Raw genomic sequence first — 25,690 nt, forward strand, 5'->3', positions numbered from 1 at the left:
TAACTCATATGTCGAAGAAACAAGTTTATATTCACTTTAATAAAACAGTCTGGTGGCATAATGAGTTTTGATGCTGCCTAGAAATGTACTGATTTGCTTTCAAGCTCATCTCTATCCAACTGTTAAATTAAAGTTCTGAATTGTTGTCTTCTTGCAAAGGCTAATGTGACTGTATGTCTGAAAATGAAACCACTTTCTTAGTCTGGTTCTGCTTCTCTTTCTTCCCTTCTAGATTGCAGAAGTAGATTGCAAAGATGCTCTAGAAATGATCTGTAACCTTGAATCTGATGGAGATGAAAAAAGTGCTCTGATCCTGTGTGCAGCATTTCTGTCTCGCCAGCTGCAGCAAGGGGAGATGTACTGTGCCTGGTGAGTTTGAATCTCATCTGAGAACAAAAACTTAGTCTGGGGAAGATACATAAGCCGTAAGTTAACTTTCTTTAGCTGATAAAATCTGTGAGCTAAACAGAAAGGAGATAAGACTCTTGGAAAGCTAAAAATGAAAAGAAGTGGAATTTGCAAGATAAGCATCCATTACATGAATTTGAAGGTTGTTTGTATGATGAGGTAAATACCAATAGCTGGTCAATAATTTTTCTGTAGAAATAAGAAATTTAATATCTGCAGGCAACTGGTCAGCATTATGTCAGCATTTAATGTGTAAGTACTGTTCCTTCTGTCCTGGAATAACACAGTGTTTCTTTTTCTAACAAACTTACAAAGGAAGCAGCTCTTTACTACTACTACTATAACCACAGTAATAAGGTAGATGAAGATACTGTTTAGGGCTTGCTTTCATTAATGTGGGAACAAATAACTGGTCTTTGTTGGCAGATATTTGAGCTGTTAGGGTTTGAATTTCCTTCTGCTAACTAGCAAACCTGTACAATTCCTGAAGAATTTGCTTTGTGCATCTCTGTTTTATGTGCGGCAGCAGGAGAAAACTGGTAATGCAGGATTTTGCTTTAAGAGATTCTGCTAAAGTTTTGGGGGTTACAGCATTCCACAAGGTACTAGTACTCTTGGTTATTCTCACCTAAGGACAAATGAACAAGTGAGATAATGTTGATACTGTGATACTGTTTGGCTTTGGGGGTTAATTTCTCACTAAATAACAGTCATATTCAGCTCTTAAAGCAGAGCAGCTTTAGAAAAAGTGGTATCTACCACAGAGAAAAGCCAATTTTCTATAGCTGTTAGTAATTACTAAGAGTTCAGAAGTGTACAGTTCCAGTCTGTGAATAGTAAACTACTGTGCAAGACTTTCTTTTTTCCAAGACCGCATTGTGAGTAAATATGTAGCATAAATTGTGATAATACTGGTTTTATTCTGAACTGTCCTTCTGGAATTGAGTCATTGTCATAATTTTGAAATTTAGATACTTAATAGTGTGGGTATTTTAATAAAAGCTTTTCTCTCTAAGATAAGGTGTGAATAAATTTCAGATTTTTTCCTCTCCCAAAGACAAAATGGAAGCTGTTCTTAGCCTTGCATTTCTTATGATCAGATTAGTGGTTGCATTGATGGCCCTGAAATATTGTTCTCTTGTTCTAGGGAACTGACTCTTTTCTGGAGTAAACTGCAGCAAAGGGTAGAGCCTTCTATTCAAGTGTATCTAGAGAGATGTCGTCAACTTTCTGTGTTAACTAAGACTGTTTATCACATTTTCTTCTTGATTAAAGTTATTAATTCAGAGGTAAGGATACTCCTGAAAGAATATTTTTGGCACTTTTAATGGAAATGTAATCAGGAAAATTTATGAAAGCTTCTTCGACATCCTGTCTTTCTGTGTAGCATCAGTTTTGGGGCAATCCTGACTGGTTTTAGGAAAGGCGATAGCAACTTCCTTCTTGCAGGTACATTATTAGTTGATTCATTTTGAATCATTAAAACTTTGGTTCCTTTGGAAAAAAAGAGTGGGGTTAAACAGAAAAGCTGGATGCCACAACTGAGATGAAGAAAACACTAAAGGTGAGGTTATAACCTCTAGGTTTGCCCATGTCCTCTAAATGTGGTATTTTCTGTAAGCAGGCCCTAACATTCCTCGCCATTATTTTCCATATTTCAAAAATTACAGAAAATTGAGAGGATAGGCTTATGAAGAAAGGAAATGAAAGGTGTATATTAATATAAAAGAAAAGGAAAATTACAGGAAGTTTAGAAAATAAAAAAGAAACTATACCAAAAAAACCCCAAAATAATAACCCAAAACCTTTTGAATTGCCACTTAGGAATGCAGTTTATTTTGATAAATGAAATACTTGTCATTTGTGGGCTTAGATCCAATGTTGTTTAAAACCCTGCTCATCTCTCCCAGCTAACCTTGTCATCTAATTTTGTTAGTTTCTTTAGGAGTTGCAATATTTAATACTGATAGCTAAATTGAGCTCTTACGAAGATTTCTGTAAGTTGGGATATTCATTCTAAGCATAAAAATTCCTGTTTTCCTTTTTCAATGTTCTTGTATGGCTCATCATGGGCTTCTAAATTTAAAGATTCTTCCTCACTCCAATCCCCCCCGAAAGACCTGAAATAGGATTGGAATTAAGAGAGGGGGAGGAAAATAACTTTCACAGAGTCTTGTGACATTAAGATCTCTGCCTGCTCCATGCCATATTGATTTTTCTCCAGTGAGCATTTGATCATGTAATTGTTGGCAGAAATTGGAGACCATGCAGGTAGTAGACTTGTACATTCATAAATTTGCTGGACTTTATTCTCATGTATGCCGCAGCCTCTCTTGTGCATCCCTGGCAGCACAAAGAGCTTGTAAGGTGGATGTAAATGTAAATGGTGTTGCCTTAGGGTATGAATGAGTAAAGACCACATGACCTTTAGAACATTCAAATGATGGAACATTTAACGAAACTTAACTATACTTACTGCTTTCAGTTGGACTGAAGCCGTGTGTTCAGTTGACGTCAGTTGACTTTGAGGTGACATGTTTTTAAATAATAACCTTTTACCTTAACTGATCTCCGAATTACAGATCTTTCTGAAGATCACGTTTTTCTTTAACTGCAGCAATTTTTACTGTTTGAAATCTACCCAGTGTTAAGCTGATGTTTCATAGGAGCTCATCTCAAATACCTGTGGCACAACTGACAGGCTTTATTCCAAGGAAAAGGCTCAATATTGCTCTAATATAAACCAAACATCTCTAACATACAGTCCCACAGTCCTCAAACTAGACAGAACAGACAATTAATTTGTCTTTTTAGTTGTATGTAAACTTCCACATTTTTTTAGTAGCATGAAGACAAATTATGCAACTTAAGCAATAGCATCTGAAGAAAATCCATTATGTTTCTTAAGGTAAAAAGTATTACTGTGAACCCCAGGTGTATTTTTTCTGACAGTGAGGATTGAATAATGACATATTTTACTTAAAAGTATAGAAAGAGTTAGATAAGCTGACTTACTAAAATTAGTCTTGCTTTACAGATTGATGGTGCTGGACTTGCAACCTGCATTGAACTGTGTGTGAAAGCACTGCGCTTGGAATCCAGTGAAAATGCGGATGTCAAGATATCTATTTGCAAGACTATCTCCTGCTTGCTCCCAGATGATTTGGAGGTCAAACGTGCTTGTCAGCTGAGCGAATTTCTTCTGGAACCCACTGTGGATGCGTATTATGCTGTTGAAATGCTATATAATCAGCCTGACCAGAAGTATGATGAAGAAAATCTTCCAATACCAAATTCTTTGCGCTGTGAGCTCTTACTTGTACTGAAAACTCAGTGGCCTTTTGATCCAGAGTTCTGGGACTGGAAAACTCTAAAGCGTCAGTGTCTGGCACTTATGGGAGAGGAGGCATCCATCGTGTCATCCATAGATGAACTAAACGATAGTGAAGTTTATGAGAAGGTTGAGGATGGCCAAGAAGATAGTAAAGACACTTCTCTGAATGGGCTCGCTGGCATCGATGAGGCTACGAGCCTTCTTAGGGGTATCAGAGATGAAAAGCAGAAAAAGAGAGAAATCAAAAAACTCAGAGAGAGGGGGTTCATATCAGCTAGATTTAGGAACTGGCAAGCTTACATGCAGTATTGTGTGTTATGCGACAAAGAATTCCTAGGTCATAGAATAGTTAGACATGCACAAAAACATTATAAAGATGGAATTTACAGTTGCCCTATTTGTGCCCAAAATTTTAATTCTAAAGAAAACTTTGTTCCCCATGTAACTTTGCATGTGAAAAAATCTAGCAAAGAGAGATTGGCTGCTATGAAACCACTGAGGAGACTGGGAAGACCTCCTAAAATAGCAACTGCCAATGAGAATCAGAAAACTAATTCTGTATCCAAACAGGAGCAGCGACCCATCAAGAAGAACAGTCTCTATTCAACAGACTTCATTGTGTTTAATGATAACGATGGCTCAGATGATGAAAATGATGACAAAGATAAACCTTACATACCTGAGATAGTGCCAGTTCAAAAGCCACCCCCTGTTAATGAATTCACCTGCCCTGTAACACTTTGTCAAAAAGGCTTTAAATATTTTAAAAATCTAATAGCACATGCAAAGGGCCATAAAGATAATGAAGAAGCTAAACGTTTTCTTGAAATGCAGAGCAAAAAAGTGATTTGCCAGTACTGTAGACGACATTTTGTAAGTGTTACTCACCTGAATGATCATTTACAAATGCACTGTGGCAGCAAGCCTTATATCTGCATACAGATGAAATGTAAGGCTGGCTTTAACAGTTATGCTGAACTGCTGACCCATAGGAGAGAGCATCAAGTCTTCAGAGCTAAGTGTATGTTTCCCAAATGTGGCAGAGTGTTTTCTGAAGCCTATTTACTCTATGATCACGAAGCACAACACTATAATACCTATACCTGCAGAGTCACGGGCTGTGGGAAGGTGTACCGCTCACAGAATGAACTGGAAAAGCATGTTGAGGACCACAACAAGCAGCCTGAAAAAGAAGAGCAGCCTGAAAACCAAACTAATCAGCCTGATCTTAGTCTGCCTTCTAAAACTAATGAAAGTACTGATGGAGTTGCAGTTAAAGAGGAATTGACATCTCCAGCTGAAAACCGAAGTAGTTTCATTGAAGGAGAAAATGTCTGGACCCAAATCAAAGCAGAACCAGTTGGGAATGAAAGTGTAAATGCATCAGTGAGTGTACTGCAGCAAAGCAATTCCCTGTCTAATGCTGGTTCAGAGCAGTCTCCTATGGGTTCAGTGAAGACAGAAGAGACAGTTCCAGCAGGCAGCATTAAGCTGTCTGTTGTTAACCAGAAGATCCGAGATAACTTTGTAAAAAGAGGTAAATTGGCTGCTACTGCCAGTAAAGTAGATACTACTAAACCTGGGGTCCAGCAGTTGTGCCCATCAGTTGACTCTTGTCCTCCAGTTTTCCAAGAGAGAAAGGAAGAAGACTGTCTCAGTCAGACTCAGAATATTCAAACTGTTTCTGTGACCTCAGACACATTAAAACCAGAAGCCCTTGAATCAAAAAACTTAGAAAGACAAGTGAGCATTGTAAATCCATTCAGCATGCAGAATCAGACAGGGTATCGAAACGGTGTACCCATTTCCAAACTTGAAATTGAAGACAGTATTAAAGCTGCAGCTAATCTATATAACCTGCCTTTAAAAACTTTAGAAAGTATTACGTTTATTCCATCACAGCCTAACATAAATAGCTCTTTAGTTCCAGCTGTGTCACCAGCAGCCCCAATTCAGAAATTTAATTGTCAGGTTGAGGGGTGTACTCGAACATACAATTCATCACAGAGCATTGGCAAACACATGAAGGCAGCACACCCTGATGAATATGCTGCTTTTAAAATGCAGCGTAAAAATAAGAAACCACGAAAATCCAGCAATCTGCAAAATGTGCCGAATGATGGGAAGATTGTATATCTTATGCCATCACAAGTGGGCAATCCCAGTGGTGCTGCTTTTACTGCACAGAACAAATCAAATTTGAATCCCACCTGTTCCAGTCAAGTGCAACATGTCTCAAGTACTCTTTTCCCAACCCACGTAGAAAATTTGGCGAATCCTATGTTGCCTATAGTGGAAAGTGTCATAAATCCAAATTTGTCTACTCGTATTAAAAGTGAGCCTGAGAGTGTTTTATGTTCACAAATGGAAAATTTGTCTGCTGCAACCTTACCTTCCCAGTTGGATGATCTGGCAAAAACAGTTATGCCTCTGAATATTGATGGTGGTTCAGATCCTTTTCTTCCTTTGCCTGCAGAAAATGGTCCGATGTCTCTCTTTCCTTCATCAGCAGAGAATCCTCCAAATTCAGTCTTCTCACAACTGGAAAATAACACAAATAGCTTTTCTTTGCAACTAGAAGGAAACACTAGTTCTGCTTTCCCAAAAGAGGAAAGTGTTGATCAAATGTTTCCCTCACGATTGAGTAATGAAAGTAACTTCAGTGAAACTAGTTCTCAACATCCAGCTTCAGAAAAGGTGAAAAAAGATCGTGGCAGGGGCTCAAATGGGAAAGAAAGGAAGCCAAAACATAACAAGCGGGCAAAGTGGCCAGCAATAATTAGAGATGGCAAATTTATCTGTAGTAGGTGTTTCAGAGTTTTTACTAATCCTAGATCACTTGGTGGTCACTTATCAAAGAGGTCTTATTGTAAGCCTCTTGAAGGATCAGAAATTTCTCCAGAAGCTCTGCAGGCTAATGGACAATCTTTGCTTGCCAGTATGATTCTTTCTTCAAATTCATTGAACTTGCAGCAACCCCAGGAGTCTGCCTTCAATCCAGAGACGTGTTTTAAAGATCCATCGTTCCTCCAGATACTTGCAGCTGAAAATCGTTCCACACTGCAGACTATGTTTCCACGGGCAAATGTGACTAACTTTAATACCAGTGGGAATGAGGAAGGTAATCAAATTATAAAACAAGCCTTGGAAACTGCAGGCATCCCGAGTACCTTTGATAACACAGAAGTACTTCCACGTGTGGTTACAACAAGTTGTGTCTCTGGTACAACTCAGATAAACACAGCTGTTCTCCCCAGCTCGGCTGCGCCCCCTCTGCTGCAGACAGTCTGTAACCCCAGTACCCTGCTGACAGACCAAAACAGGACCCTCAATGCCAAAATTCCTCCACTAAACGAATGCAAGAGTTTGCCTGTTTTTGCAACAGAGGACTTAATGCTAAAGACCATTGAAAATGGCTTGTGTCCTAGCTCATATTCTAACACTGTTGCAGCAGCACAAAACTTTGCAGGGAACAGTTCACGAGCTTCAGTTATAAGTAGTCCCAAGAATTCGGGATCAAGCAACTTGAATAAGAAGGGAACCAGCTCTTCAAAGAGGAAGAGAAAAACACCTACACCCCTGGTTGTGCCCAATACATCACAGAAAGTAGCAGTAAATAATGCAGCAGTGATGGGACTTGTAACGAAAAGCACTGAAGGAAACATGCAAATACAGGGAGAAAGTTTTCAGTCCAACTTGCTGGCAAATTGTGGCTCTCAAACGGTGGTGGAAAACCTTGCGCAGAAACTCAATAATGTTGACAATCAGTTATTCATGGCCAGTATCAAAGAGAATTTTAAAACAAATCTTGAGGCTCATACAGTTCTGCCCCCTTTAACAGTAAAAACTGAAAATGGGGATTCCCAAATGATGGCTGTAAATTCTTGTGTGCAGGCAAATTCAGAAGAACAGATTTCACAAGACAGTGTTATGCAGAACTTTGAAAAAACCCTGGAAATAATTAAAACTGCTATGAATTCACAGATGCTTGAGGTGAAAACTGAAATTCAGGATACTGTTGCTGCTTCAGGACTGAACTTGCAAGTAACTAACGCACAGGCTTCTTCAGAAAGTTCTGCACACAGTGTAAAACTACCCACTACTACACAGTTTGCTGTGCACGCAGGGAATGTTACTGCTGCAAAGGGTAGCTCTGCTCAGTCTGAGATGTCTCAAAAGGATGATACTCAAATATCAGAAATTTTGGAAGGCTTGCAAAAACTGAAGCTAGAAGATGATTCTCTTGTTCCCATCTCTGAGACTGTTTCTCAGTGTCCTCCAGCAGATAAGCCAGCGCCAGCTGTTCCTGTTTTATCAGTTGAAAACAAACCCCTCATCCAGATATCTCCAGAGGCAAGTAACATTCAATTTAGTGATAGAGTTAATAAGCCTTTTGTATGTCAGAATCCTGGCTGCAATTACAGTGCTATGACAAAAGATGCATTATTTAAACACTATGGCAAGATCCATCAGTACACTGCAGAAATGATACTAGAAATAAAGAAACATCAACTAAAGTATGCCCCATTCAAATGTGTTGTAGCTACCTGTCCAAAAACATTCACAAGAAACTCTAATCTCCGAGCACACTGTCAGCTTGTACATCATTTTACAACAGAGGAGATGGTAAAATTAAAAATTAAGAGGCCTTATGGCAGAAGATCTCAAAATGAAACTGTAAACACAGTCCCACAGCCTGTTGAAATAAAAACTGTGCAGACACTAGTAATAGAAAACAAAACTGTAGCTCCATTGGTCAAAGAAACTCAGATAAAGGAAGTTGCAGAGCCTGTAAAGGTATTGGAAAAACTTCTACCAGAAAATAATATTCCTGAAATACTGGAAAAACCTCCCCAGGTGGTTTCTGTTCCACTGGAGCAGCATAATGCAGCATCTTTTGATAGTATGCAGGAGCAAGCCAAAGTACGCAAGGCTAGGAAGCACAGGAAGGAAAAAGAGGAGAGGAATGGTAGGAAGCCCGTAACAAAATCTTTGGAGTTTCCCACTAGATACAGCCCATACAGACCTTACCGGTGTGTCCATCAGGGCTGCTTTGCAGCTTTCACAATACAACAAAACCTAATTCTTCATTACCAAGCTGTGCACAAATCAGACCTCCCTGCCTTCTCTGCTGAAGTGGAGGAGGAAAATGAGCAAGGCAAAGAGGAACGTGAGGAGGTGGAAACCAAACCTGCTGTCAGAGAGTTCAGGTGTGAGGTGAGTGACTGCTCTCGTATCTTCCAGGAAGTTACCAGCTTGATACAGCATTATATGAAGCTTCATGACATGACCCCAGAGCAAATAGGAAACATGAAATCAGCCCCAGAGGTGGGAAGGTTTTTTTGTGACCAGTCTCAGTGTAAGTGTTCGTTTACAGCATATCTAAACTATGTTGTGCATCTTGAGACGGATCACAGTGTTAAGATAAAGCCAAACAAAGTAGAAGATGATGGCATGTTCAAGTGTGATTGTGAAGGCTGTGACCGTATTTATGCTACCAGGTCTAACCTCCTGAGGCATATTTTTAACAAACATAATGACAGGCATAAAGATCATCTGATAAGACCCAGGAGACTGACACCAGGCCAGGAAAACATTTCAAGCAAAGCAAATCAGGAGAAACCATTGAAGTCTAAACAGAGAGGACTCAAAAACAGATCAGGAAAAGAAGGCAACAGGCTGTCAGTGAAAACAAAACGAAAGAAAAACTTGAACTTGGAAAACAAAAACTCAAAAGGAATACAGGTTCAGGAAAATAAGGCTTATTCACTAAAACGCGGAAAGTATGTATATTTAATAAAGACCAGAAATGATGCCTTATCAGAATGTACGAGCAGGTTCATAACTCAGTATCCATGTATGATAAAGGGATGTTCTTCCGTAGTCACAAGTGAAAGCAACATAATAAGGCATTATAAATGTCACAAGCTGTCCAAAGCATTTACTTCCCAGCACAGGAATCTTCTTATTGTATCTAAAAAACACTCTGTCTCCCAAGTAAAGGAAGCCTCTTCTGAGCAAGAGGAAACTGATAAAAAGACTGATGTGAAAGAGCCTGAACCGAGTTTGATAGCGAGCAATAATGATTCAAGCACAACTACCTTACCACAAAAGGAAACTGAAAAAGGTGAGAAGGATGAAGTGGATGAACTGACAGAACTATTCATTACTAAACTAATTAATGAGGATTGTTCAACTCCTGAAAATCAAGCAAAAATCTCTTCCAGTGTAAATAGTGATTTGCAGGAGACTAGCTCCTGCCCCTCAGAGAAGCAAAAATCAAACAACCTGAAAAGAGCAAATAAAGAGAAAAATGTATCTCAGAGTAAGAGAAAGAGAGCCGAGAAAACAGAGGAAGCACTGCCCAGTGACGTGAGTAGCCTGCACAAGGAGGAAGAGACTGCTGTCGCCATTCAAACGGCCGAAGAGCAACCTGCCACTTTTGACTGGAGCTCGTTCAAGCCAATGGGTTTTGAAGTGTCGTTCCTCAAGTTTCTTGAAGAATCTGCTGTGAAGCAAAAGAAAAACTCTGAGAGAGACTACCATAGCAGCGGAACCAAAAAAGGATCCCATTCGAACTCACGGAAAGCCAGTGAGAAGGCCCCTGTAGCAAGTGATAACGTCACTTGGTCATGTTCTGAAACTGAAACCCTTGTACCGTTTGCCAACCCATCACGGCTTCCATGTGGTGATAATGTAAAGATCGTGTTAGACAAGACTCTTAAAGACTGCACTGAGTGTATGCTGAAGCAGCTTCAGGAAATGAAACCTGTTGTCAGTTTGAGAAAGCTTGAAGGACGTTGGGAGGATAATCCAGAGGTTATAGCTGCAAAAGTAATTGTTTTGGGTACTGAGGAAGGGGAATCAAAATACTGAAAACCTAATGTGTTTAACCGTGACCTGTAATAGAATTTATTTTGAATAGGAAGCCATCAAGCATGCTAGTAACTGTGGAGCTCTTTTATTTTGAAGTGATTTAATCTAGCAAAAAACATGACATGAGTCATGTAAATGTTTTATTTGTTTTTTATCCCTATGGGACTTAAAGAACAGAGTAATTGCTTCAGTTTTGTAAATACTTGATCAAGACCTCAACTTTCTATCAGATTGTCCTTTCCATAAACTAAATCTTTGTGAGTTGTCTGTGATTGGTATCTTTCACCAGGTTACTTCTCATGTATAACAGTTTTCTTTATTTGTAGATACATTTTTTTTGTATATATTTATTATTGTAAATCATTTGCTGCCACCAGCAGTCTGTAAGTCTAAACTATTAAATGACACATTTATATTCGGAATTTTAATTTGTAACTAAGTGAGCAAGTTTTTAAAACTGTCCTTTAATCATTTTAAATTAAGAACTTTTGAACTAAAGCTAGCTAAGTCTGCCATATCCAGTTTATTTTGCATAAGACATTTATTTACAGAAGAAAAGCTGGATAAGATCACATTTCATAGGTTAAACATACTGACACACTCTCATTTTTGTAAATTTTAACATCCAGTATCTATGGATGATATTCATATGTAGTTAACACAAATATAATAGTTTTCTTATAGCTACATTTTTCATTGCTTTTAATTGGATACAAAGCATTTATGATTCCATAATAAAAATGGAAATGTGAATAAAAATAGTTTGCTACATCGAAGATTTAAAACAATATTTGGTATTAAAGAATCCGTTGTGAATGTGATAGAAAATTAGTAGTGTGGAGCAGTGTATATATTTGAGGTGGTGATTTGTGAAGTAGCCCAGTATTGCCTTAAATAAAAACACATTTCATTTCTTGTTTTATACATGTGATCTTATAAAGGTTATTTTTGTTTCTGTAACTTAGATTGGTGTATAGTTTAATTTTTGTTAAAAAAACAAAACAAAACAAAAAAACTTCAGAAACCGTTTTTGTAAATAGTGGGTTTATAAAACAGATGGTTTATTTTGATAATACCAGTTTGGTATCTATCTATAAAATACACGAGTCCTTACGCCATACCATTAAAAACTAAATAAACAAGGCACTTTCTGAAAGGGAAGTGAGATTGTGATCTTACAGCTAAACTCGGTGGTTGTGCTCTGTTGGTGGCATAGGCTCCCTTTGCGCTCCTCTGCCTCTTGCTGACTGTACGTGGCACCACTCTCACAACCTCTCTTTTCCACACTGGAACGAGCCTCAGAAGCGGTGCTGCTTGTAGTGCCCGGGATCGGAGCAATTCCTCTGTATGCTGCTAACTGAAATGACAGGTATCCCGTTTGTTGAGTAACCAAAAGTGTGAATGCATTGGTGGGAGCTGTCAGTACCCAGGAATCTTCAGTGTTGGTTTTCATGCGTGGTTATGTTTGACTCAGCCAGCTGGATTGTGTGGTACCAAAAACTTTTCTTGGATTATTCTCATTACTGGATGTGACCTACCTTCAGTAATATAAAACAGTCTTTATCTTGGGTGAGATTGGCTTGATTTTTTTTTTTTTTCTATAAACTTGTCTTGCTGTGTAAAGCTTTGCATTAAATGCTACACTTGATTGCTCGTAAGCTATTCACCTGGAATCTCTGACAGTTTTCCTGAATATCAGTGCAGAGGGCACCTTCCTACAACCAAATGAAGTGACTTGTTGCAAGAGTGAGGATTATGTGTGAAACAGCGGAAAGGCAACAGCATTTCACCTCGGGCACAGCCCTTGGTTTGCTACATGGTGCTAAATTGCTTACCTTCGCAGAAAGCCTGTGCTTCCATTTGAACAGAGCCCGTCGGCTCCTCTCGCTTTCCATCTCTCCCAAGTGACTAAACTCATAATTATGCCACGTTAGTAAATGAAAGGTGCAGTCTGAGAATGATAAAACCAAAACAAACCCTTGCATTTTGACTCTAGGAGTGATCATTTTAATCATTACAAGTACACAGTGCCATGTTGTACCTGCCAGAGGCCGCTGGTCCCCCTCGATGGAGCTGCTGTTGGATACCAGCCACGGTGCTTGTAGAGGGAACTTCTGCAGGGGAGAAGAGGGCAGAGATCCTCTGGAGAGGATCCACAGAGCTCGCCTGAATTCTCTTGTTTTCAGCTGTACCTAACCACTGCAGTCCCTGTCAACAGACCTCGCAACTGTTAGTCTTTAGAAGAGTATTTGTGTTGTGTAAGTTGAATAGTTTCAACATTCCCAATGATTGATACTGTATCATTTGCAGTTCTTGGACTGAGAATAGCATACAACTATTTAAGCTACGCAGTGCTATACTAGAATGCTGTTTTTAAAAAGAGAAAAGGATTAAAAAATCCAATGTCCTAAATACCCAGGAAGTAATTTCTGATTTGGATCTGAATTTCTGAGAATAAAATATTTAATGCTGTCTCATTCCAATCAATCCAATTAAAGCACATGCTGTACCCATATAGTTAGTACTTCACGGTACACTTCCTTTTAGGTGGTTACAGACAGCCTGTCCAACAGGTAAGCTTGTATGGGGTTTATTTCCTTTTTAAAAACAAACAAAAGTATTTTGAACTTAAAATGGGGAACCAAAGACAGGGTCTGATTTAAAATGTCACAGACTGCAGAGGGCAGTCTGCTTTGTGAAGCCACCTACAAAAACTCCCAAGGAAACGAGTCTGGTATTTGCATTTAGGTGTTTTACCTTGGGTAATACGGAAGGCCTCCCCCCCTAGCAGCCGTAGCATGCCTGGATAGGCAGCTTCTCTGGGGCCTGAAGCCACCCCCCTGCCCTGGGGGCTGCGGGGATGGGGCTCCGACGTGGCCAGGCCCAGCTGCACCAGCAGCACTTGAGCCTGGGGGGTGCCCCAAGGGGCCGTCGGCCCCACTGCCCAGTCCTTCTCTGTTTTCTGCCTTTTCTTTCTCCTTCCTGAGGGTCTCTGCCTTCTAGAATTGTCACCCATTAACTGTGGAGCTTTCAAGCAAAGGCGCTTTCTTTTAAGCCCCTTGTTGCCATCAGGAATGTGCTGACTAAAGCAGCAGTTCTTGCTGATGGGGAAGCAACCAAATTGAAGAGTCTATCTGGGTGCAGAGTTATGGGCGGTTTTGTGATTGAAAGACGCCTTTAAATTGACAGTCAGCCTCTGGTGCTCAGCTATGTTTATAAAGAAATCTGCTATTTTCTGAGCCCTAATTCAGTGTAAATAAGGGTAGTAGGTTTGTCCCCACATGTTTCAGGGTGGTCCTTCTCAGCACGATGGGGGGACTGTGGGTTCTAGAGCATTACACTGGGACATTTGGTCTATGGCTGTTGGATAGAAAGTGAGCAATGCTTGTACAAATAACACTGGAAGCAGTTGTTGTGAGGGGAAAGTAGTTGGCTAATTGTTGCAATTAGTTTCTGTGCCAAAGAATTAGGTGGTTGGGGCTCCCATCTGTGTGCAGAGGAGGGAGGGACAGGGGCAGGGACAGGCTATGCTGGGGTTTAGGCTCCCGAGCTGGAGAAGCTCCTGCTCATGGCTTTCTCAGCCCTGCCTGGAGCCTTGGTATGGAGATGATACAATTAAAGGGCTGGGAAATGGGGCCACTGCTACTGGAGAAGGGAGTATAGGGAAGAAACTATCAGCAAAGAGGGAAATATTTTATCTGTGTCTTTTTTTTCAAACCTCTTCTGTCCCAAGGCAAGAAGCTTACTTGGGTTTTAAAGAAAATGAGAGTCTATGTAAGACACAGATCTTTCGATGTTTGCAGGGATGTTTTGGAATAGGAATGAGGTAAATATTTTTGTACTAATGTCCATGTGGTGATCATGCTATTTCTCCACTACAGTATGGGCTCAGATCAGCTTCCTATCAATTGCTTAAATCCTTGTGGAACATAGCACTTGAGTTCATTTTTTTTAAATGTTGTCTGAGTGACTCAGAAGTTTAGGGACCAAACCTGTAAACTCATTTGAACCAAAAATGTAACGGCAAATGCCATCAGGGGTGCATGGATGAGTGAAACTTAAACTGGAGAACAAAGGCATATAAAAGCGGGGAAAGGGAAGGAGGCAGTAAAAGATGAAATGGTTGCCAAGAGCAAGGGATCAGAAAGCAGATGAATTTGTTTCTGTTCTCTCAGGTTAAGTGATGCTCATTTCCTTTTCATAGTAGCCCTGTCAAACACTCAAATTTTGCAGGACATGATGTGAAGGCTACTTGGTGATTTGCTGCGAGTGAGTCGGGTTACGTGGAGTTGGTCCATAATAATTTTTCAGAATATTTCTCGTGTAAGGTACTCGCTTTGTTAAAACTGAAGTATCCTCCAAGACTCAAAATGTTGATTTTGGAATTTATTTATCATTTCTTGGCTGTTGGAAGATAGAATTAAAAATAAAACTCTGAATATACATTCCAAAGAATTAGAGTTCTTGTTTGATGGGAAAATTTTTGGTCTGAGTGGTAATCTCTGACCAGCCACAGAGCTTTAGGGGGTGCTCTAAAACCCTTCAAGCTCTGACTTAATATACTTTTTTATTAAGAGAGCAGCTAATGCACTAGTTTTATCAGAAACCTGTGTTGGCTAAACTGTGTTTGCTTCTCTTCATTTTCTCTCAAATAAACCTTACTTTAAAAACAATGAATAAATATTTTTTCATTTATGTGCTCTTAAAAAATCTGTCCTCAGTTATTAAACCCCAGATATTTCAGAAGCATTTTTTTTCTTTGATTGTGTCGCCCTCGTCTTAATAAAATGATGCATGAAGGTCCAGATGGGCCAAGATAATTTTGGGGTTTGTTCTCAGTTACTTAAGCTGTGGCAGTCGCAGTTTCACAGGGTTCATGGGCAGTGGTTTTGCTTCATGCACCCTTTGGTGGGTTTTGTCCAGTAGCTGCAAAAGACTTTCAGACTGCATTCCTGTCATGAGCCACATTCTGTGTATGTAGAGGTTTAACAGAAAATGTTCTGACTTGTATAAAGCGCCTTGTCTCTATATATAAAGCACTGACTCGGCATCACTCAAGATTTAAAACTAACTGGCCGCAAGCTGGTATCTGAGGGACTGCTGTTGCTGCTAAATTCAGCAGCAGCAAATGTCTTTCCATATTTTACAAAAGTAGGGTTATTTTAGGGGGGAAAAAAACCCCCAAACAACAAACCCCACCTTGAAAACCACCATCAAAGTTCACAGCTTGTTCATTAGTTGCTAAAGTTCGCTCTGTACCTGCTGCTCATAAAGGTAATGCTTTGTAATCAAAGCTGAGGGGCCGGAGGGGGTCTGAGTGAAAAAAAATAGTTAACCTGCTTTTGCTACTGTTTCTTCCTCCTTATCCTGGCATGAACAATAAAATTAGTTCAGCATTCAGGCAGCTCCACTTTAGTTGTATTTCTCTAAATAGTGCATTTTGATAAGGCTCAGTACCAGATGTATGTCCAAAGGTCTTTCATTCCAGCAACAGAAAGAGAACACTACCCTAAGGGGTTTTTTAACGCACTACTTCCATTATCTTAGAAGCCTAGGTTCAACAGAATACATGTCTTAGCTAATTTCTGTCCCTTTCATGTTAGCCCAGACAACATAACAAAGAGCAGAGGTGTGTTGTGTTTAAGACACAATTTGAAATTCACGAGGAAGGAATAGATGATTCCTTTTTACTTTGTTTCTACTGGAGGCTCCTCATATTTTTAGATTTCCTGTGTTCATCTACAGCAGAGAAATCTATTGAAGGAGTAGCATATTTTCAGCCTTTACTATAGGGACCAGATTCTAGGCTATTTAATACTAGGGACTACTGGCTACTGTTCCGTCATATTATGCAGTCTGCATTCCTCTACTCAGATCCTAGGGAAGTGGGAATGATCTGTTAATTAAACGCACTTAAGTGCCACTACCACAGAGCAGAAGACAAGTCTAATGACACGGGAGCTGCTTGGTGCAGGTGACAAGGAGTTAACTCTATACCCTTGTACATGCTGCTTGCACAAGTTTGAGCAAGTGCCTTTCTTAAAGGATGCGTTTTGATGATTAATACTCTAACAACTGTAAGGGCTCAAATAATTCCAGAAGGAGGTGCTCCACAAACAGCTAAATAACCAAATCTGTCTTTATCACATGGGCTAAAGTAGATGTGTCCTCTTTTTTCCTTTTATGAGATGTTTTATGGTACTCCAGTGGAATGGACTCATGACTGTCCAGCTCACTTCAAGGCACCAGCACTCTATGCCAGCACTTTCCCATTACCATTTCAGCAGTTACCAGATCTGATCCACCCACCTGACAAATGCTGTACACCCCCTTGCTGTTCGCCTTAATCAATCCCAGGTTCTTATCTCTGCATATAAAAAGCCTCTTTTTGCTTGTACCAAAGCAATTCTGTGTAATACTCAGTACACACCTGTTTGAGCAATTGTTTCTGCATGATTTATCATAAACATCTGTGTTTATATTAAAGCTTCATGGAATTCTCAAGACTTCTACATCTCTTGTTTCAACATGAAAAGGTCTTGATGATTCTGCGTAGGACATACATAATGTAACCGATTGTATCAGCTCAATTAATGGAGAACTAATAGAGAAACAGCATTTCCTATGTAACTATCCTTGCAGTTCTGCAAAGCACTGATTGGAAAAGCAATTTGTCAAAAACAGCTTGTGTAATGGGAGGGTGGTCTCCAGCCTTCTTTCAAGTCAGCGGGGAATGTTTTTCATGTTCATCTTGCGTATTCAGAGGCAAAGATGATGAGCTGTTGTGGCATAGTCCTGCAGCTGCTGCTCTGTTGTACCTGATGAGTTCTGATTCGCAGCAATCGCTTTTTGAGCCTTGCTGTTTCTTCATCTGTCTCTTCAGGTAACATTTTATGGAGTATTTGAAAATCAGATAACTCAGTTCACTTAGATTTAACACTATGCACAGGCATGAAGTTGCCACCAGAAAATAGAGGAAAATCATCTTCTCTGTGGGCTTGGAAATATAACAGTCTACAGTATTGGGACATGGTTTTATGTCACATTTCACAAGACGTGGTATTTTGAATCCATTGTACAACTTATAAAACAGAACAAGAAAAACTATTTCAAGTCCTGTTTTTAAAATGAGGCTGATTAGGTAAGTGCACAGCAATCCACCATCTATCTTTCCTGGATTTCTGTAAAGTTTCTGGTTGTGGTGTTTCTCTCTGTTCTCTCTGTAAGCAACATGAAAGACAACCAAGAGTGAAGGGGTGGAGACCATGATTAATTGCAAAGCCCAAAGTCTGATCTGAGAGACAGGGAAGAAATGGTCAAAGCAGACATTTTCACAACCAGGCTGCTTGATATTGCACTCAAATTCATCATGTTCATGTTTCCAGATGTTTTCTGCGGCAGCAACATAAACCAGTAAGCGGAACATGAACACAACAGCTACCCAAATTCTTCCAATTCCTGTTGAGTATTTATTCACTCCGCTCAGCAGATCACGTAGGAATGCCCAGCTCATTTTTCTCTTCAAGGAAAGAAGGAAATGCTGTATCAAAGAAACACAAGATCAGAGAGATGCTTCCTCTTGGGTGAAGAAAAATGAGACATTCATTCGACATGAAATATAACCAGTAGCTGAAACAATTTAAAATTATTAAGCATTTAGAAGCAATTTAATATTATTAAGCATTTAAATAAGAACAACAAGCTGTTCTTATTTCTGATAATTTAATAATTCTGATACATTCTGAGGCTATTGAACAAAATTTATTTGCTGTTTAAATACATTTTGTCAATTAGGCTGAAGTCTAATCATTCTGTTGAGCTGTGCTCTGTGAGAAATGTGCCTGTTCTTCCCAAGGGTCTCCTGACTGTCAGGTAGAGCTTTCTCTCACAAGTTCAGGCTGACACTACCACTGAAGTACACTCAGCTTAGCCCTGTCAGTTATGCAAATACTACACACAGTCAAGCCAGATTTCACTTTCAAGTTTATGTATAGGAGCCAAGTGTCCCATAATAAGTTGACTACAAAAATGCAAATTAATTTCTTTTTGTCTGTGGTCTAACTTTTGGGTAAACTTGTGCAGTACTTTAAATCTTTTTCTGCTTCATTGGATTTTATTTGTTGTATTTCTTATCATTACTCCAAAATATATGTGTGTGTGTGTGTGTGTGTGTGTGTGTGTGTGTGTGTGTGTGTTACAGTTTCTTATCCGCATAAGTCTTCCCCTGTCCTAACTCTGGAACACTTCTTCTGGAAGCGGTACCTAAGGAGCCACTGGCAGTGACCTGAGGTAAAAAGACCTGAGGTATCCACCAAGAGTGTACACCTTTGCACCTGGCCCCATCTCCAGGTCTGAGTGGGTCTTTTAGGGTATCAAGCTGCTTTGTTCTGTAAGAGCAAAAAGTGGATGTATTCCCAGAACACAGAGTGGCTGGGAGACGAGGTGAGGAGGAAAATCAGAAGTTTCCAGATCTTTGTGGTCTGTCATTTAATGTCCTCATCCCATATTCTGCTTCTGCAAGCTCTGCCTAGCAGGAGAGAAAATGTACCCCTCTGTGGCTGCAGTGGGACATGCAAATCCCACTGACACTGCTGTAGCTGTGAGTACTGCTAATGTAATGAACAAGTTCATCTACTGGCAAGTTGGAGTAGTAATCAGGCCACAGCATCACAAAGCTTCATGGAAAATGTTTTCAGGCATTGGAATAGGCTGCCCAGGGAGATGGTGGAGTCACCATCCCTTAAGGTGTTCAAGAAACAACTGGATGGGGCACTTAGTGCCATGGTCTAGTTGACAAGGTGGACATTGGTCAAAGGCTGGACTCAATCTTGGAGGTCTTTTTCGACCTAAATGATTCTGTGATTCTGTCAAGCTCAACACAGATGGAAAGCTCAGTACTTCTTTTGCTGTCCCTCAGTTCTGCAGCCCTTCATGACCTCAGCCTATGGCCAGACTTCTGCTGGGAAGCAAGGTTATTTGGATATTCCTGCACTGCTACTATTAGAGTTGAGCACTAGCTTGAGGAGCTGAGGGACAGCTGCAGAAATTAATATATTCCTGATTTATACTGCAAAGAATGGTTACCAAGCTACTTCTTTATGCTGCAGATAAAAAAGATAACAGGGAAATACCAGCTTATATCCTTTCAGACATATGCTGCTATGCTTTTAAATATGTTTGGCAGGGTGGTTACTTTTTCATTAAAGAGCTATTCCTGTCTTCCATGTCTGCAAACAGAGTTCAAGCAGAAGTTTAAATCAAACTTTTGAAGACATGAGCTTCAGGGCTTTAATGCTTTCTAAATAAGTAACACACAGTCACAACAGTCTCAAAGGAGCTGAACAGCAAGCATGAAGACACCACTATGTAATAAATCACAGTCAAGAAAAGAAAGCATTCACTGAGCAAGAGTGAATGTTAGCACGAGTGTGTGCATCTTTTGGATGAGCTGTCCTCTGGAGATTTGAAGGAAAACCTCAAGAGGCCTCTCCTAAGGCTTTAAGATGTGCACAAGGACTATTGGAGGGAATTTTGAATTTTGTCGTTCCATGGAAAGCAAATACAGCTGCAAGGGGGCTTTTGCTGATGGCCACTATAACTGCACCGTCCCTTTCTAATGTAAAAAGCCTGATGTCACCTATCAATCAATGGTTGGAGTTACACCAGTTCTGAGCCTCCACGTGAATTTCAGAAATGAAATATATGCTGGGTCACCAGCAAGGCACAAAAATCAGTGGGAACCAACACTGGTGGAAATCAGGCCATGGTTATACCTAAATATAGATTCAGCAATTTACCTCAAGGTCTCTTTTTCCCAAAGCTGAGCTGCTATTTCCTTAACTGAGCAGCAAGAGGGATTAGAAAAGAACAACTTTACACTTTCTTTGCCAATCCCACATTGAGAAGAACAGTATGAAGGAGGAAAACAAGTCCTGACCAAAGAAAATAGGGATCAAGAATTGGACTAAAATCTCCAACAGATCCTGCGCAAGGGGCAAATTCTAACCAGACAGAAGACTGGATGGATGAAATTCCTTCAAAGCTGATTTGAAAGAGAGCAACACATTCTACTGCCTAGATGTTTAGTAATGAGGCATCAGGGATTCCACAGAACTGAAAATGGTTCCTGGTCTATGTGCTCTGTTGAAGAGAAACTGAAATTTATCAAAGGACTGCAGGGCCGGTCTTACAGCCAGCAGTGCTTCTGCAGCCAGAGGTCTGCAGAACTTTGGTTATATTTTTTATACTTGCAGCCTTTACTTGATAATGAGAAATGGCTGTAGAGAACAACCTTCACCTTCAAGCCTAAAGGGCTACAGAGCCTGTTTTGTAGTATTGTTTGGGTTGTAACCAGCACAGCTCCCCTGCTCAAAGGAGCTGCAAATGTGCTTTGGAAAGGTTATGTTTGCTTTATGCACCACTGTTGCTATAGATGTGGATGTGATGCTTTTGTATCCTTTGAATATACAATTAATTCACTGAAGCATTGCAAAGAACATATGGAATGGAAAAAATAAAATGGACTTCAAAGATGAGGAGTTACTCAACAGGTAAACAAGAGAAAATTGACCTCATGTGACAGCACAGGCACAGACTGATGAGTCAAGTTAGCTGAGGCTAGAGAAGACATATATTAAGTGGGCTGTATGAAATTCAGAGCAAGGTGAGGATTCAGGCTACAAAAAAAAGAGAAATCATCTAGTGAGCAGACAGCTGGGCAGTAGGAAAAATATGGCAGTGGTATGAGGTTTTGTAACACTTCAAGAAATGGCAGTACACATGGCAGCAGAGGCTGAGTGGTGTCAGGGCATGATGCTTTAGCAAAATTATATTCTGGCTAATCTAAGGACAAGAGAGGAAAAGTGTGATCCAAATCCCCGTAGCCAAGGAGAGATTTCAGCCTTAGCATCTGGAGGAGGTTCATTCTGTGCAGAAAGAAACAGAGGGAGTCAAGAAGGGAAGCTGGCTAAAGAAATTGAGTAGATTGTGGGAAATGTAGATGACATCAATTTGCATCAGGGTAATGTCCACTGTTGAGGCTAAAAATGAAATCACTCAAAATTTTAAAAAAGTTACAAAAGTGTTAAAGGGGGATCTCTTTGGCACTGTGGACATAAAGACCACAAAAGAGACTTGGCCTCTACTGGAAATTACAAAGAAGGCATTTGAGTCTTTAACAGTAGAAGATGGATTATTTGCACCAAGTGCTCAAGGAAACACTGAATCGAGCAAGAAGTGAAAAGCAGGGATTTGAGGTTAGACTTACTTCAGCCCTCTGCTCAATACACACATAACACAGCCCAGTCTGAACAAAAGCTGAAGATGAGAAATATGTTGATTTGTTTTTCTCATTTCTAGCTGAAGTACAAGTGATAAGCATGAAAACAAAATCTGCCAGTCAGGAAATAGAGCAAGTAATCTCTCTTCCTCATCACATACATCATTTATTCCCTAGTGGGATTTAGACACCCCCCACCAGCACACACATACACTTTGTCCTGCTCATGAGGGGCACAAAGAGAGACAGGAGAGACTTCCCACCCCCTGTTTCCCTCACATGTATCAGTGACTTGGTTTTTCCTCTTGGGGTTGGGCACATGTTCTGCTGAGCAAACAGAGTAACCTGATTGCACCATTAGCTTCTGAGTGTGCTGAATGTACTTTATTGAGTAAAGTGTTTGAATAATGCTATTGTTGTTGAATACATTCATCAAATATTCATTTCTGTCATTCACTGAGGCCTACAGGAGGCTGGCTAATGTGCATTGAGTAATGCATCCATTGAAAAACACAGTGCTCAGGGAATTACTTCACCTAGATTTCAATCAGCTCTGCTAATTTAATTACATTAAAAGCAGAAAAGGTATTTTTGTGTGGAAGAAAAGGGTGGGGGGAAAGGCAGTGGCAGGGAAGTAAGAAAATGCAAGAACAAATGGAATAACTGGAGAGGAAGTGGAGAAGCATCCTAAATATTAGAGGCACAAGGAGGGCAGGCAACCTGGAGCTCAAAAAGCTGGCAAGTTACAGGAAGAAGGCACAGTATTTTGGGAAATTGAGATGGAATAGTGAGAAATAAGAGAAAGAACACAAGCCTCTGAACAGCGGCTCTATCAATTCTGTATAAGCAAGCTAAATTATCCTCACAGTCTGAGAGATGGAAGAGCTCCTTTCTCTGATCTAAACATTGCTGCGGAGTATTTGCTGCACCTACAACTTATCCTCTTTTTTTTTTTTTTATGACAGGAAGAAAGAGAGCCGTAAGTAGTGGCAAAAATGACAAAGAAGAGAACAGAAGTAGAAATCACAGAGGATACAGGATCATAAAAAAGCAGAGCTGGTAACAATCTTTAGAGTCCTTTCTCTCCTTTTTTTTTTTTTACACTTTAATCAAAACATCATCTCAGCACTTTTTTTTCCCAAACACCAAGGATCCTCCCAGTGTTATGAGGAAAAGAAAAAACAAGTATGGGTACAACGGTTTCCACAAACAACCAAACAAATAATGAAGCTTAACTTCAGGTGTTCATTTAGTAAGTGCTTTTTCCCCTTATCTTTTCTGTTTGTTGATATAAGGAGGTGTAAATCCACTTTATGGTTGCTGAGTCTGTTTCATGGACTCCCTACTGTTTCCTTACTGACTACCAGAACTGTGAGGTCCACAGGCTGAGAAACACTGATTTGCTTTGTTCTTTGGCCCTAAAAAAGGCTTAGTTGTGCAGAAACTGTTCCTGGCAGTTCAGTCTGTTCTTAAGTTGATGGAAGCTCCACTAGTCCCCTCAGCATGCTGCATCTATTCCAGTGCTTCGCTAGAGGAGGGATAAGGAAGCCTCCTGGGAAGACCAAGGAACAGTATCACTTGATTCAAAGCCACATTACCAAGCTGCACATGCACCAGCTGTTCAAACTGTTGCACATCTGCAAAGGGAGCTGAAAAACTATTGCTACAAGTCACTAACCTTGCAATGACTTGCTTCTTGTTCAATGGTGAGAGTGTCAAGGTGATCTCCAGGTCCTTATGAGAGAGTCAGCAAGAGAAAACAGAGGACATAAAAATTAACTTTGCCTTCTTCAGACAACTGACCTCTTTTAATAAAATAAGTAACATATAGCTATAACATTAATATAGTATTGACACTCATCTTTTAAGGCTCTTCAAAAACAAGCCAGGTAGAGCCTGACAGCCCATGAGCAAACACAGCCCTCTTGGGTCTGTGTCCTGGCCAAGTTGTTCACTTCTGCCATGACCACTGCTAGTTGTTGGTACTACAGCAGAGTCCATGGTTCTCAGGCTGATGTGAGCCAAAATTTTCCCACCTATTTCATCCTTCAGATGCTTCCAGGAGAAGTGGAGGCCCCCAAAGGGCAGAGGTAAACATACTGGCAAAATCTTGTTCTTCTCTTATGGGCAGACAAAAAGTAGACACTGTAGACACTCTAGAATTAAATTCATTGATATGAACCCTTCATTAACATGTAACGGGAAGGGGCATCCTCTCCTACAAACATTGTCAACCTAGACAAACATGTGCTGTCAAGGGGCAGATGTGGTTTATCCAGCATCACTCAGCACATCAAAGGCAGAGCTAAGAAAAGAACCATGGTCTGTCTTAGCCCAGTCCCTTGCTTTCACCCACCTTAGCTTACTGATTCTAACCTCTCACTGTTATTAACTATTATCAACTTTTAACTCCCTGGAGCAAGAAATAAGCCCTTTTGTCTATTGATAGACAAACCTCTAATTACTGTGATATTAAAAGCAGAAATAAATAGTGCTTAAAATATACATGCGGTGTGTAAAAACATTAGCCTAGGTATTTATTTGTGAACCAGCTACAGGAAGGAAAAGAAAACACTAGATGGAAGAGGGCTCAGCTGGTCATTTAGCACAGTACTGGAGTTGGTTGATTTGGCTTTTACATCTGACTTTCACATGTGCTGCTGCAGTGGCTTAGGACAAACCTCCCTTCTCTCTGGGCTTCAGGATCTTAGTTGCCAAACATTCACTTCCCTGAAAATACAACTTCTAAACTATGGCAAAACCCCTTCTTGTTTTGTATTCAGGGAAACCACAAACACCACTTAAAAAACCAGCAGCTGCTGAGTGTGATGCTTTGCCAGCTGCTAATTGCTGTGGTCTCTTCTCTGCAGCAATGAATGGGTTTTGAGAGGGCAGAAACAGTTCACTGTTTTCTTTGTTACTTGGTAAACTGTGTAATTAAAAAAATAAGCTCAGAAGTAGCCAAAATTACTTAATTTGTTTAAAGTCATGATATCCATATCTCACCTACATGACTACAACTGCATTTCTCATCACCTTCATGCCAAAGAGATAACCCATCTCTCCCATGCTCTCCTGATGTAAACAAAAAAACTCCCTCTGCAGCAAATGATCTTCAACATTAATAAGTATTGTTGCTCCATTCAGGCTACTGTTACTGTTGTAATGCTTTAGTCTACTAGTAAAATAAGAAAGAATTGACAAAGTCAAAAGATTTCCATTTGGGCAAGCAATTGTCACTTGCCACATCACAGCTTTTAACTCTGCAATATTATTAAGTGCTGCAATAGTGCAACAAAAAGAGGATTATATCCATGGCTTATGTTGGCTAATGGGACACTTACATGAGGCTACTATCAAGCCTATTTAATATTAGAAAATCAACTTCTCATTCAGTGAAACTGTATTTTATAACAAGAAAATCTAACTTACCTGTGTCTCAGTGAATGATTACAGCTGGATCCCAGCTTTCTAATGGAATTAACAATCAACAGTTCATTTCTGAGAAAGCGAGTTACTGCTTTAAGCCTGGAAAATGGGAACCACTTATCTCCTAGGTAATATAAACTGAATGAGTGAAACCTGATCCTCTCTGCTAGCACACCGTGCAAACCAGAACCATAAAGCCTCTTGTATCATCAGAAGGATATGAGGAGACTTTGGCATTTATTTGAAGTCATAGGATTTATCTGCATCTTTTGAGCACGCATCAGCTCAGATGCTGTACTCTGTGTTTTCACAGTACCACAGCCTGAAGACACGTGTGCTGTGAGCCTTAACTCACACCCTGTTTG

The 25,690-nt window shown here is 40.0% G+C and overlaps 2 protein-coding genes across 3 annotated transcripts in view; one reads left to right on the top strand and one right to left on the bottom strand.

The window, feature by feature from the left end:
* Window positions 1-15,070, top strand: part of ZNF292 (zinc finger protein 292) — a 29,826-nt gene extending 14,756 nt beyond the window's left edge. Inside the window, exons 5-7 of the mRNA XM_008640242.2 lie at window positions 233-369; window positions 1,556-1,697; window positions 3,446-15,070. Coding sequence (XP_008638464.1) covers window positions 233-369; window positions 1,556-1,697; window positions 3,446-10,618 — 7,452 coding nt within the window. The 3' untranslated portion in view covers window positions 10,619-15,070. The remainder of the gene's footprint in view (window positions 1-232; window positions 370-1,555; window positions 1,698-3,445) is intronic.
* On the bottom strand, window positions 11,414-23,710 carry GJB7 (gap junction protein beta 7). 2 transcript variants are annotated; one of them, XM_008640243.2, is made up of 2 exons: window positions 17,437-20,839; window positions 11,414-11,861 (listed from the first exon to the last, which is right to left on the bottom strand). In XM_008640243.2, exons 1-2 carry the CDS (start codon window positions 18,129-18,131, stop codon window positions 11,729-11,731), a joined length of 828 nt encoding a protein of 275 aa, XP_008638465.1. In that variant the 5' UTR covers window positions 18,132-20,839; the 3' UTR covers window positions 11,414-11,728. The 2 variants fall into 2 exon arrangements, with proteins under 2 accessions (XP_008638465.1, XP_017598323.1); XM_017742834.1 differs by lacking the exon at window positions 11,414-11,861 and adding an exon at window positions 23,575-23,710 and having other exon boundaries at window positions 15,200-18,158.
* Between the last annotated feature and the right edge of the window lie 1,980 nt (window positions 23,711-25,690).

This window comes from Corvus brachyrhynchos, unplaced genomic scaffold, assembly GCF_000691975.1.
Source record: "Corvus brachyrhynchos isolate BGI_N302 unplaced genomic scaffold, ASM69197v1 scaffold87, whole genome shotgun sequence".
In the NCBI taxonomy this organism is placed as follows: Eukaryota; Metazoa; Chordata; class Aves; order Passeriformes; family Corvidae; genus Corvus; species Corvus brachyrhynchos.